The 12,988-nt window shown below is 39.1% G+C and overlaps 1 protein-coding gene across 13 annotated transcripts in view; it reads right to left on the bottom strand.

Moving 5' to 3' along the window:
* Mpdz (multiple PDZ domain crumbs cell polarity complex component) overlaps positions 1-12,988 on the bottom strand; it is a 153,903-nt gene that overhangs the window by 66,187 nt on the left and 74,728 nt on the right. For 8 of the 13 annotated variants that reach the window (XM_087904897.1, XM_087904898.1, XM_087904899.1 and 5 more), the window contains exons 16-21: positions 12,364-12,549; positions 11,149-11,358; positions 10,037-10,153; positions 8,267-8,434; positions 947-1,221; positions 580-704 (exon numbers count right to left, since the gene is read on the bottom strand). In XM_087904897.1, the coding sequence (XP_087761023.1) occupies positions 580-704; positions 947-1,221; positions 8,267-8,434; positions 10,037-10,153; positions 11,149-11,358; positions 12,364-12,549 (1,081 nt within the window). Of the gene's footprint in view, positions 1-579; positions 705-945; positions 1,222-8,266; positions 8,435-10,036; positions 10,154-11,148; positions 11,359-12,363; positions 12,550-12,988 lie in introns of all 13 variants that reach the window. The other 5 variants (XM_085686169.2, XM_085686172.2, XM_085686179.2 and 2 more) reach the window with 2 other exon arrangements.

Below are 12,988 nucleotides of genomic sequence, written 5' to 3'. Positions count from 1 at the left end.
GGTCCATGTAGAAGGATTTGTGACTAAGAAGCAGCCAAAGCCTGTTAGCAGCGGCAGAGAGCTATCTCCACCACAGGTTCTGTATTCAGAATTCTTCTGGGACAAATTGAGACTATGAATAACCTGCATTTTTATTTTGGAAGTGGCACACCTGGCTGTCGTTAGTCTTTCTATCAGTGAATGAAAGAAATTAAATACAATCTGACTCTTGCGTAACTAGCAATATTCAAAGAAAGTAATAATTTACTTTTCCAAAGAACTTAGAATTCCAATTGCTGACTTCTCATTTTCTAAGAATTCCTTTTCTGATTTGCTACTTCACACACATACACACACACACACACACACACACACACACACACAATTCATATAGCTTTTACTTGAATGTAAATGGGACTTATGAATACTTGGAAATAAGAAAATGAGGGGTGTAAAAAGTATGAAATAAACAAACCTGTTCTCATTTCAAAAAAAAGAATAAGCACATAAAAAGAAGCAAGAGCATTTCTAGCATCCACTCTCTGCAGATAAAATGATGTTGAAATCCACTGTCCTCTTGCGGGCTGAAGTGCAACTTACCCAGACTGGAGCTGCCTTTGGCTATAGTAACCGTCCTCTCAAAAGCTTCATGGGACATACTTTGTAGTGTCACAGACTCAGCATTAGAAGCCAGAGATCTCTGTTCAGGTAAATACTCGGAACCCCAAAAGAAAGACAAAAGAAAGTCACATGGAAAGAAAATTAGACTTTGGAGTGGTCATTTCAACATTACACACGTTCCCCATGAGTGCTTTAGCAAGAACCTACAATTGATCAAGTTCATAGGTCACCTGAGTCACACGAGCACTGATTCCACACTAGAAGAGGCTCAGATACAACTTTTCTCTCTCCCCTCCCCCATCATCTACCTAGCCACAGCACCACATGCTGGCTGCAGAATGGTACCTTTTGGGCTACAGCAGGCGGTGCAGGGGCAAGCTCTGTGGTGCACAGGCCACTTGGTAACTGTGAGGGAGCCCATTCCACTGTGTTTGCACATTCATAGTTTTGTTCAACAGCATTCGCAGGTGTGTAGTCACTGAGGGTGAAGCCAGAAGTAGCTGCCACGTTCATGTCTGTGGGAGGAGAGGCAGCCTGCTGTCTCTGCAGGAGGTTCTGCGTGTAGAGTTCTTCCAGGGACAAAGCAACACCAAGGACCAGCTCAGAACTGCCAGTCACATCCTGATAATGAACAGACAAAGCCACTCATCAAAACAGAGACTTAAGAGTTGTATCAGTTTATTATTTTTAGGGAATTATTATTTAGCAAAAAATAAAACACTCACTCATTTTTCTTTACTAAGCATGCTTCCTGCATGGTTTTTAATTTCATAGAGGTATTTCATTATATTTCTTGCAAATATTGTATCTCATATTCTACTGAGTTACACTTGTAGAATAGGTTGAACATAAGATAATTTAGATACAATATTTAGTTCTAGCTACAAACAATGCAATTCGAAGTTAAAGCTACAAAGAAAAGCAAACAGGTCATATTCCCAAATCACACAGGCTGGAAGTGGCTACACATTGAGAGTAGCAAGTATGACAGCCATGGATTTGGAATCCCAAGACCCTCCAGAGCAAGTAATTTACAGGTAACTATGGGTATTCATGAAGAAGAATAAAAAGCCTTGAAATTCAGATTACTGCAGGAAAATCTGCATGTTCTGTAAGACCAAACAAGCAATACTAAATCAGAGAGCTATAAAGCCTACATTCTAATTTACTTATTTTCTATCATTAGCAACCTGTATATATAAAAGAGCCAGTCTTGAGAGCTACATATTAGAAATTTTCTAAAATTCCTTGAAAGTTTAAAATTCCCCAGACCTATATGAATGCACATGTCTCTTCACAACAGACATATTTTAGCATTTACACCCTTGGGGCAAGCATCTGCTTTACAGACTGCTGTTAATAAGTATATGTTTCCCTTAGATTCTCTTATCAACATTTTTGTTTTCTTTCTTACGATACTAGGGTTTAAACCCAGGACTTTGAACACACTGTGCAAGTATCGTGCCATGGAACAACATCCATAGCACTCTTCATTACTTTTAACATAGAAAGGTCTTAAGAATATTCACACATGAAAGGTTTATGTATACTGCTTATGGACACAGAATACTAAGGAAGTTTGTACGTGAGACTCCTTTGTCCATTTATGTCGCCAGGATATATATCTGGAATCAGATATTGACTCATTCGTTTTTTTATGCATTTGCAAAATATTCCGGTAAGTATGTATATGTACTTGCACATGGAGTTAATATCTTAACTTCTAAAGAACCATCATTAAGTGGTATTTACACTTTTCTCCACTGTCTTTATATCTTGATGTCAGTATTTAAAGTCCACTCCACCTTCCTCATGAGCGAAACACTGCTGACAGGCAATGGTGGATTGTAACTCTCGAAGCCTCAGTTCAGACACTGGTTCACAATTAGTTTAAGTTTTGGCAAAGTTTAAACTTATCATTTTCTACTCTGTTCCTCTGGCTGAAATAGGTTAGTTTAAACAATGGGGGAAAATAATAGATCCTAGCCCAGGACTTTTGAGGGTGAAAGAGAAGAGTTATAAACAGGCTTGACGTACTAGGAAATGCCCCACAGACGTCTGCCAGCACAGTTGTTTATGTGACACAATGCTGTATCGCCAACCAAGCTTGGATGAGATGAGGCATTGCTCATCTACCCCAGTGTTCTCTCCCAGAGGGAGACACTGGGTGCCTATGCACCACTCTTACAAATCCTGTATCTGCTTGGAAATAAGATCTGGAAGAGGTGTCCCGGGCAGCATCTTCCCATGCATACCCCTGACGACCAGCACAGGTAAGCTGTGCACCTCAGGCGAACACTCTCTCCACACCCTCCTTGCACCTCTCGCCAGCTGCACTCACTTGTTCTTTTCAGGATGTGGAGTCTGGGCTGAAAGCAGTTTCCCAGAATCTAAGTCTGCATACATACTATTTTATCATCACAAAGTTTCTCACATAACCAAATTTGTCATTTGGGGAATTCCAAGCTTTATGTACTTCTCACAATCCCACACAAAAGAAGGGTGACATCTTCTAGCATTTTTCTTCTACTTTCCAAATAATTGACACTTTAGACATCTAGAATCTACTTCAGATGTAGGTCTCTTCCTTTTTGTTATGAATGTAACTATTTGAAACAGCCTATTGTGCTTCCTGTCTTCAATTTAAGGTATCATTTTTCTAAATCATCAGATATTCCAAGCACAGAGAATAGATACAGCGGTCTCACAGAAGTATTTAACATCATTAGTATCCTTAGGAACAAAGAATAGGAAGAGACCCGCTTCAACACCCCACAATCTAGATGGACTGTTGGCTGCTGCATCCAATTTCAGTTATTTTATTCTTACAAATAAATAAAATACTTACCAAAGGATTGGTAAGTTTCAGAATTACTAAATTAATTACAATAATTACTGGAAAATCATCTCACTCATGCCTCAAAGAAACATAATCAAAACTGCTTTTCATCAGAAAAAAAGCAGTCTACCCACCCTTGTTAGCTGGGGTTTACTGGAAATTGTACGACAAAAATGTCCATGCATTATTCATGGAAAGTGGCAGAGACACTGGAAGGGAATAGCTAATCAACAAGGCAAATGACACACGCCTACTGCAGAAGCTTATAGGTGCTGAATAGCCTCCTGTTTTATCTTTAAACATCATAAGAACCTAAAAGTAAAACATTTTTTCCTCTTTCCCAATGTTCAAAATAATCCAACCATTTACCATGCTTCTTGGTATCTTAAATGAAGTCTTTCAAAAATCCATACTAATACTTGATATATTCTTGTTCTCAGGAATAATTGAGAGAGATGAGAAATTAAAAGACCAAATATAAATGAAATGCTGTATTTCATAAGTTTAATGCAAGACTGAAGGTTGCTCATTACCACACTACTTTTCTGGATAATGGTTAATATTGATTGCTCAAATGCAGCTTTTGACAGCTGCAGCAGCAATGTAACAGAGAATTCCTTTTGTACTTTACAGTCCCAACTACCATACTTACTGTCATTCACCCATTTGTTGCGTGAATTCTAATTGGTCTTAAAACTAAAAACTCAGAATCAGATATAGGGGTTAATGCTGAAAAATCAGAGAAGCAGAGCAGCCAGCCACTAGTTCTTACCTCTACTGAATCTTCACATCGAATGGACGATCCCGTCTCTAGGAATTCTCAGACTGAATGTCTGGAATTTCGGTCTCTTTCTGCCTTATAGTCCTCTCTCTGCCTAGCTTTATCCCTTCCTGTCTCCACCTCCCTAGTGCTAGGATTAAAAGTTTGTGACTCCCAATAACTGGAATTAAAGTTGTGAGCCACCACCACCTGACTCTGTTTCTCTTTTAGACTGGATCAATTTCATGTAGCACCTGGTCGCCTTGAACTCACAGAGATCCCTCTACCTCTGTCTCTCAAGTGTTGGGATTAAAGGTATGTGCCACCACTGCTTGGCCTCTATAGCTAACTAGAGTGGCTAGCTTTGCATTCCGATCTTCAGGCAATCTTTACTTGCTACAGCAGAAACAAGATATCATCACACCCATTTTCTGAGATAAAGGTACACTCTTCTCTAATATTTTCATATGGTTCTTAGCATGTTAAGGGCAACGTCTTTCCTTCACAATAGCCATCAGTTCCTCCCCTCATCCTTTCCAGTTATTCTGCCACCTGTTGGTTTAAGCACTTCAGATAGTTTTCAATCACATGCCATTCTCTAAAGCCAACCCAGAACACATGCAACCATACACGCAGCAGGATCAAACGCTAGAGAATACTGCAGGATGTCTGGGCTGCTTTTTTATTAGGATGGAATCCATTAATTGTGTTTGCTGTGTTACGTGAACAGGAAAGTTTATCTTAACCAACACAACTTCACCCTGTACTAGAACACACAACATTTCCTGGAGAACTAGCTGTCAGTCATCAACAATTTCATCCCTGGTGACAGCCTGAGAATGTGCTTGTAACAGAAGAGACTGCAGGGGGCATAGCACATAGCCATTAATCTTTACCAATTGTTTTCTTAGGTCGCTATTTTACAGCAAGGATTTCTTCAAACACTATGTTGAGCCTTTAAACAAACATTACCTAACATTCAATTTTGGAAAACAATTATTACAGAGTTTTGTCAAGTCTTTAAAGCAATAATAAATTAGTTTTCTCAAATTAACCCCCAAAATTAAAATCTAGAACAACAAAAAGAAAAAAAATGTTCAATGGCTACAGCTAGTTAATACTAAAATGCACCTTTTATTTATTTTTATTTCCTGGGTCTCTTGAGACAGGAATTCACTATGTAAATCTTTCCTTGCCTAGAACTCAAATTCCTCCTGCTGAAGTCTCCCCTGGCTGGACACTGGGGCACAGGCCTTAACCCACCGCACACTGGGGGTGGGGGTGGGGCAATGGCCTGGTCTACATAGCAAGTTCCAGTATACCCATGGTAACATAGAAAGACCTGCTCCAAAATAGAAGGCCTGCAAGTGATGAGACCACCATGCTCAGATGAAATGAGTATTTTAATAAACTGCCTGTAATTCATATGACATAGAAGTGGATAATTTAAATCTGTATGTATTAATGAATAAAGCTAAAATAGAATACACACTCCCCCTCCAAAACAGAGACTTCTGTGAACAGAGGCAGCAGCTCACGGCTGCTAGCCTGCTGCACTAAAGTCTGCTCTGAGGCTCAAGGCTTCCCCAAGAGCGAGCACATGCTCGAAGGTCAGGCTTTGTAAGTCCCAGTGGCTTACACCACCAAACTGTAAAGAGCTGTCTCACAGACGTGAGTTCTGCTTACAGTCTCTACATAGTAAGTAAAAAACTGGAAGGAACACTAAGGGCCTAGCGTTCTACTTCACCATTCTGAGAAATCTGTACTTGGGCATCTTTGTTTTTCTTAAAGATTCATATGTATGACATGGTCATACACTGTACATAGCTGCATATGCTTAAATAGCCATAGATGCTAATGGATTCTTTCTAGTCATTGAAAAGTCTTGAGGTAAGCTTACATTTTAAGGTCAATTCTGAATTCCTTAACAAACCCATTATGATGATTTTAATGCAAACAGGGAGGAGAGATCATATAATTTATTTCAGTTTTATAATTTCTTCCTAGCATAACTCTAGGTTCTAAAATCCATAGACAAAAACAAAGGCAAAACACAAGAAAACACCAGAGCTGCAGTATTTAACTAAGGAAACTGAAAGCCCACAGGAGGTTTAAACACCCTCATTAAGGTTTTATTTGTTGGTTTTTAGTTTAAATATTTCAGTTGTCAGGCCAGCTTGCCAAACTTTGATTCAACAAAAGAGTAAACTGCTTAGGAAAAAAACAAGGCAAACAGACTTCAGCAAGTCAATGTTGTGCTGCATATAGCCAGCGCTTGCCCTGTAAGATGTATGCTTCTGGGTATGCAGACTGTGTCGTCCCTTTAAGTAATAATTACTACATTAAACAATGCAATCTGTCCCTCTGGCAAAGCACAATGTGCACTGCTAAGGACTGGGAGATCCCACCAGGCTATGACACAAGCTTCCAGGCCTGAGGCCAGTCAAGAAGGAACATAGTCCAGACAGGTTGCAGCCAGGGACCTCAAGTGTGCAGGCGAGGAGGGGCTGCTCACTAAAGCTGGTACCTTGCAAACCGATTCAAGCAGGGTGCCCTGTGGCATGGGCAAGGGGAACAGGTGCACTTTAGACATAACACAAAATGGCATAGCATTATGCCATTATAAGAAAAAATGTTGTCAAGTGTCTGTATCTTCATGTTCGTTTACTGTATAATTCCAACATAGAAAAGAAATTGTGTCCACATATGAACTGTCTGCCAGGATGCCCTGTTCTATTCTTAGTCACTCCTGTATACAACAGATAGATCAGAGAGAGAAGAGCCCCTCATATCCTTGTTTCCTTGGCAGGAACTTGTTCCCTGAAAATGGAAAGTACCACATGCACATATTTTAGGTTTTTTCTACCCAAAATACAGATATTCATAATGTATGTATATATGTATAACAGATTTATAAGTCAATTCTTGGAGATTCTAACAAATCAACAGAACTAGCAAGCAATATAAAATAAAAATGACTGAAACAGAAGCAGAAATAAGTAAAAAAAATGACTAAAATACAGAAAAACACAATCTCTAGGAATCAGAAAATCCAAATCAAAATACATACCAACATGCCAGTGTGTACTTATTAGTTTGCACAAATGTTAAAATATTACTTTTGAACATTACAGGGTATGTCACCAAGGAAATTAATAGAATATTAGCATTTACATTATAGCTCATTTAGAACAAGGACAGCAGATGTGTCATGCAATGACTGTGCCCTTCAATCACATCCACCAACATTAACATACCCTGCCTTCTACTGTCATAACTATGTAGAGTATTCATTGACATCACTTTACATTAATGAGTACACTAAACATAAATTAGCTAGTATTGTTAAACTACAATAAAAAACTCATGATATCCTTTTGCTTCAAAGTTAGTTTTTAAAAAAATACTAAAAGACAAAATTATTCTAATTTTTCCAAACATTCTACTAAAAACCTAATTTGAGAAATATAGTTTGAAAACCTTAAAAAAAAAATCTGACTCTGTTTCCATCAGTCTGTCTAGCAAACATTAGAACTAGTCACTACTAATCTAAACAATTAACAACAGAGTGAGGCTACTCTGGCCTGCCGTGTATCTGACTGGAGAGACCTGACATCATTAATATGCTACGTGATAGTCTGAATGAGAATGGCTCCCATAGTCTGTATATTGGTCCCCAGTTGCTGGACTGTCCAGAAGGATGAGAAGGTGTGGCCTTGTTGGATGAGGTGTATCATTGGGGGTGGACTCTGAGGTTTCCAAAGGTCACTCTAGGTCCATCTCAATATCTACCTGGGTCTTGTTTTGAGGATAAGATATAAGCTCTTAGCTCTCACTCCAGCGTTCTGACTCCCTGCTTGCTGCCATGCTCCTGCCATAATGAACTTACCCTCTGACACGGTAAGCAAGCTCACAATTAGATGTCTTCTTGTTTTCTTGGTCATGGCGTCTCCTCACAGCAGCAGAACACTGACTTAAGACATGCTACTCCTACAGTTCTGAAAAACGCTGACCTCCAAAGGTTACACACAGACTTTTCCCCAAAATGAAGCGATATTCTGTTGTACCTTGGGAGGAGATGATGGAAGGGAGGGGCCGTAGCTCACGCCATCACTACAGGCACTGTCCTGGAGAGATAAAACGGAGGCTTGGGTAGAGTAGACACTGTCGTCATCAGGAGAGAACTGAGTCTCAAATCTTGACTCAGCTGCTGACTCAGCATCCGGTGCATCTATCTAGGAACAAAGTAAGACCAGTCGTTATGGTACCCCGTCACACATCACTGCCACTACTGCAGCTAAAGGCACAGCTGCACCTTCTCTGTCTGTCCTGCTTCCCGCATGTGTCTTCCCTCCTCCCAACCACTTGAAAGCTGCATTGACGCAGCAACACAACAATGGACAGAGCGCCCATAGCAGAGGCCGCCGGCACTGGGCGCTACCACATCCCATCAACTAAAGAACAAAGGCAACAATCAACAAAACATTTAATCTTAAGTTTAAATAGCTACATAAGCAAATACATAATATTTTATGATGCAAAGAATTTGGTGATTGTACTTCATATTAGACTCATAAATGGTTTTTCATGAATCCAGCTCTGTGGTTGTCTAGCTAAGATGTACAAACCAAAGAGTAACTTTGTGCTTGAGCTAGAATCACAGCAACATTGAAGGGGCCTGATCATGAAATGGCTCCCAGAAGCATTAAGTAATCAACATTTTAACAATAGCAAGTCATATTACTGTAAAAAGCTGTTAAAATGCTACTGAAACATTTCAAAGTGAGTCTCAAGATATAATTCAGAGACTGATAATACATTTGAAACATTTGTTCAAATTCACTAATAAGCTACAATGTGAAGGTTATCGTCTACAAGCGTATATTATGTAAAAACAATCTGAGTGATAAATACATAGTGTGTGCTATCTAGCACTGCCTGAGCCTTATGCCAGACTGTAATAGACATGTTCATTATAAAGTACTGCTAAACGAAAACTCCAATAGAATTCATATACCTATCACTGATGCCTTTAAGTCTCAATTAGCTCAATTACAATACAGATGAAACATGAAGCCCCCAGGAAGCTGAGTGGCCAGTTCAAAAAAAAAAAAAAAAACAAACAAACAAAAAAAAAAAACAAACTAGCGATATAAAGGACTCCTGTGACTACTACAAGGCACTAAATTTCCATGAGAAGGGAAGTAATCCTCTCAATTGGCATTATTTAAAGGGGTTCAAAGATGCCATCCAAACCCTAGAGAGGATATTGTTTCATGGAGTACTTTAAAGACAATGAGCTGGAAATGGCTGCATATGCCCTTAATCCCAGCACTCAGGAGGCAGAGGCAGGAGGATAGATGACTAGGAGTTGCAGACAAGCCATGGCAATCTGGTGAGATCCTGTCTCAAAAAAGAAAAAAAGAATGACTGAATGAATGAATGAATGATATCTTTGTGTATTATGACATTTCAGAATGAACTTGCTATGGAAAGGCACCTCACAAAGTCCAAACAAAGCACTCTAAACTATTAATTCCCCCAGGAGGAGGTCAAAGTCATCCCATATCTAAAGTATAATGTGGATGTATTATACTTATTATAAATATATCAAAGCATTCCAAGAATAACTATTCAAAAGTCTGTAATTTAAAAATACTAACAAAAAGAATTGTCTTTCTTCCAAATTAATATTGGTATAATATATAACGTCAAAGACCTAATTATCACTCTCTAGAGCAATGTGTACACACTCAGCTTCTACATACACTACGCAAGTGAATCAATACAACTGCAGCAGAACACATATTAAAAACCAGTCAGCTGTGGCCACTAACCAGAGCCAAGTCGGCCCTGAAGAGGGCTTTGTCAGGCAGGCCTGGCTCCTTACACGGGTGCGGTGAACAGAGAAAGGCGTCCTCCTTGGCAGAAACATATCCTTCTTCTGGTGAAAGCTGCAGGAAATTGGTGTGGAGAAGGGGTTTGTGGGAAAGAAAGAATGACAAAGAAAATGGGAAAGTGGGAGGGGTAAGAGAAAGAAGAATGAAGAGTAGAAATGGAGTCTTCATATGGTAACATGACCACAATATAGATGGAAACTCCAAAGTTAGACACGACTGGTCCCGACATTTCATTTGAAAGGACACAGAGGCCTTTCTTCCTAGCATAAATACCAACAAGAAGAACCTCTTTCTACTATTTCTTTACTCTTGCAAATTACAATCAAAGTCAATGATTTTTATAATAATCTTCTGGTCAGTTGTATCTGCTCAATATTCTGGCTAAATAATGAAAGGCAAATTTAAGTATTAAAACTTTAAAAGCTGCAGAATAAAGCATTAAAGAAAATCAATGTTTTGTTCTCTCTCGAGTATTATACAGGATGCAATTTTCTTGAAAAGGAGTGTTACTGAGGACACAATGAACTCTTCCAACCTCTCTAAAATAAGTGGAAAGCACCTCTTCCCAGGTAGCCATTAGAATTCTTGTGAGAAACTTTGAGAACACGTAAAACAATCACCTGCCCCCTACAATTAAGAGAGCTTATTAAGAGAGCTTAAATACAACACGGCTTACAGGACCAAATGAAGCTAAACTGCCATCTGCTTGAATCCCTCCTGACTCACGCTGCAGTCCGGAGCCACTGAGAACTCTACACTTGCACTTCACCTTCTAACCAGAAGGGAAACATTAATTGCCTACCACAATCACCGAGTATCAGCAACCCGCGAGGTACTTTTATAGGAAAGGCATTTTTCTATTAATCAAGCTCCACTGTTAGCTACAGAAATACTCAAAGTATGTTTAGGTGCCAAAAGAGTATAAAACATCAACTTCAAAAAGATTTTGTTTCTAAACAGTTATTGTTTTCTCTTAAGTGGTATTAAAGTGTCTCCCCAGGCATTTCCCTTACAAATATACAAGAAATCAATAAAATCCCAGTTCTTACAGACAAAGGCTTGGCCACTCCTATCCGCACTATCCCGGAGGGTGCTCCTTTCAGGGCTCCCACGGCCTCTTCCAGACTGCTGTTTTCCAGGTTGATGTCGTTGACAAACATGAGCCTGTCACCTGGAAGAAGCCGGCCGTCCTTTTCAGCAATGCCACCAGGCACCAGAGAACGAATCACTATCACAGTGTGTGCCGGGTCGACGGGGTCCTAAAGGGCAGGAAGGTGAAAAGACGTCAGCTCTTGTGACGTTGGAGTAAATTTTACAAGTTGTCCCTTCTAACTGTTGAGTGTTTTAAGGTTTTCATGGAGGCTCTAATGAATACTTAGCACAATGTGATGTCTATTTCATTTTGGAAAGATGAGAGGAGTTCCCAGAAACCATGGAAGCCTCGTTTGCTGGTATCAAATAGACCCGAGATAAAACTAGATAGCTTCAGGAAGATTTTCTAAGTTTGGGGTAGACTGTGAAGGTTTACACTATCACTTTAAGCTAGACTAGAAGTCAAGGGCAATCGTAACCATAGTATTTGTACAGTAGATGGATGCAGTCTGACATAGGTCTTCTCCCTGAGAAATGAAGAAATACAAAAGAAGTCATTCGACATTTGGTGCTACAAGCACATGGCCTGAAGTCATCAGAGTTGGCCCGAGTACAAAACTACAGAGAGTAACACCTGTGCTTTATCAGGCACCATTCAGCATTTCCACATTTGCCTAGCACAAAAATTCAGGGAAGAGTGCAAGTCATACTAAGCCAATTGATAAACAATCATAAATTTAGTAAAAATGGATGGAATGTTAGAATTTGTGATATATCCAAGTATAAACTCATCTTCCACATTATACAGGAGAAAGAAATAGCAAATACTTTATTTTTATCACTAAAATACAAGTTGTCCATTAAAAGCACGGAAATGAAAATATTCCTCAAATGACAGAAAGAACCCACTGTATTATGATGCTCCTAAAAGCATTCTGTGTTTTGCTCAGATTCTCGAGCTGAAATATTAAAGTTTAATAACTTTAATGCTAAAAGAAACCCTTTATAATAAAAAGAAATCATACCTACCGTATTAACATTCTGAGTAATTAATTTTAACAATTAAATGTCATTACTAACTGTAAAATAGTATTTTCTTGTTATCTGCTAGCCTCAATTCACTTTTAAATTACGGAATCTTTTCAGCAATTAGGAAAATAAGATGTATTTACCTGGTAGTCTAAAATGCTGAAGCCAAGGCCCCTGCTCCCTTTCTCCAGGTCTATGGACTGAATGGCAGCCTCCCACATGGCCAGTGGTGTTTGAATCTCCTCAGCATTCTGATCTACATCAGGCATCGCCAGCATGGGATCCTCTGTCTCTGAGGAGCCGATGAGCTCACCTAGATCTACATGAGGCTGAATAACAGATCAGGCATCTCTTATTTCAGAGGGAATAGCGTTTGACACATGTATCAACACTCAAAAAAAAAAAAGTTGGGTTTCTGTATCTGTACAGAATAAAACATTCTCAAAAACCCAAGTCATAACAGGCATTTAAAATCTAAGTAGAAATTTCCTATAAGCTTATTCGGTGGTTATGCATCTATGGCATGGTTTTTATCGGTGACTTTCACTTCTTGTATAAGTTTGAATTACCTCTAGAGAGAGAAAAAAAAGAAGTGTGTTGTTACTAACTAAAATGTATTCAAGACAAATAAAGGATAAATTCAAGAAAAGGTGGGTATGTGTAAAGTTTTGTATTATTTGCAAATAAGGCCTCTACAATTCATAGAAAGGTGGATTAAGTAGGGGTGACAGAACATTTGACGTAGAAACCGGCCTTCAAAGGTTAGCC

The sequence above is a fragment of the Myodes glareolus genome, chromosome 3 (genome assembly GCF_982192425.1).
Source record: "Myodes glareolus chromosome 3, mMyoGla1.1, whole genome shotgun sequence".
NCBI lineage: Eukaryota > Metazoa > Chordata > Mammalia > Rodentia > Cricetidae > Myodes > Myodes glareolus.
Note: the sequence above shows the minus strand (reverse complement) of the source record. Positions and strands in the feature narration are given on the sequence as shown.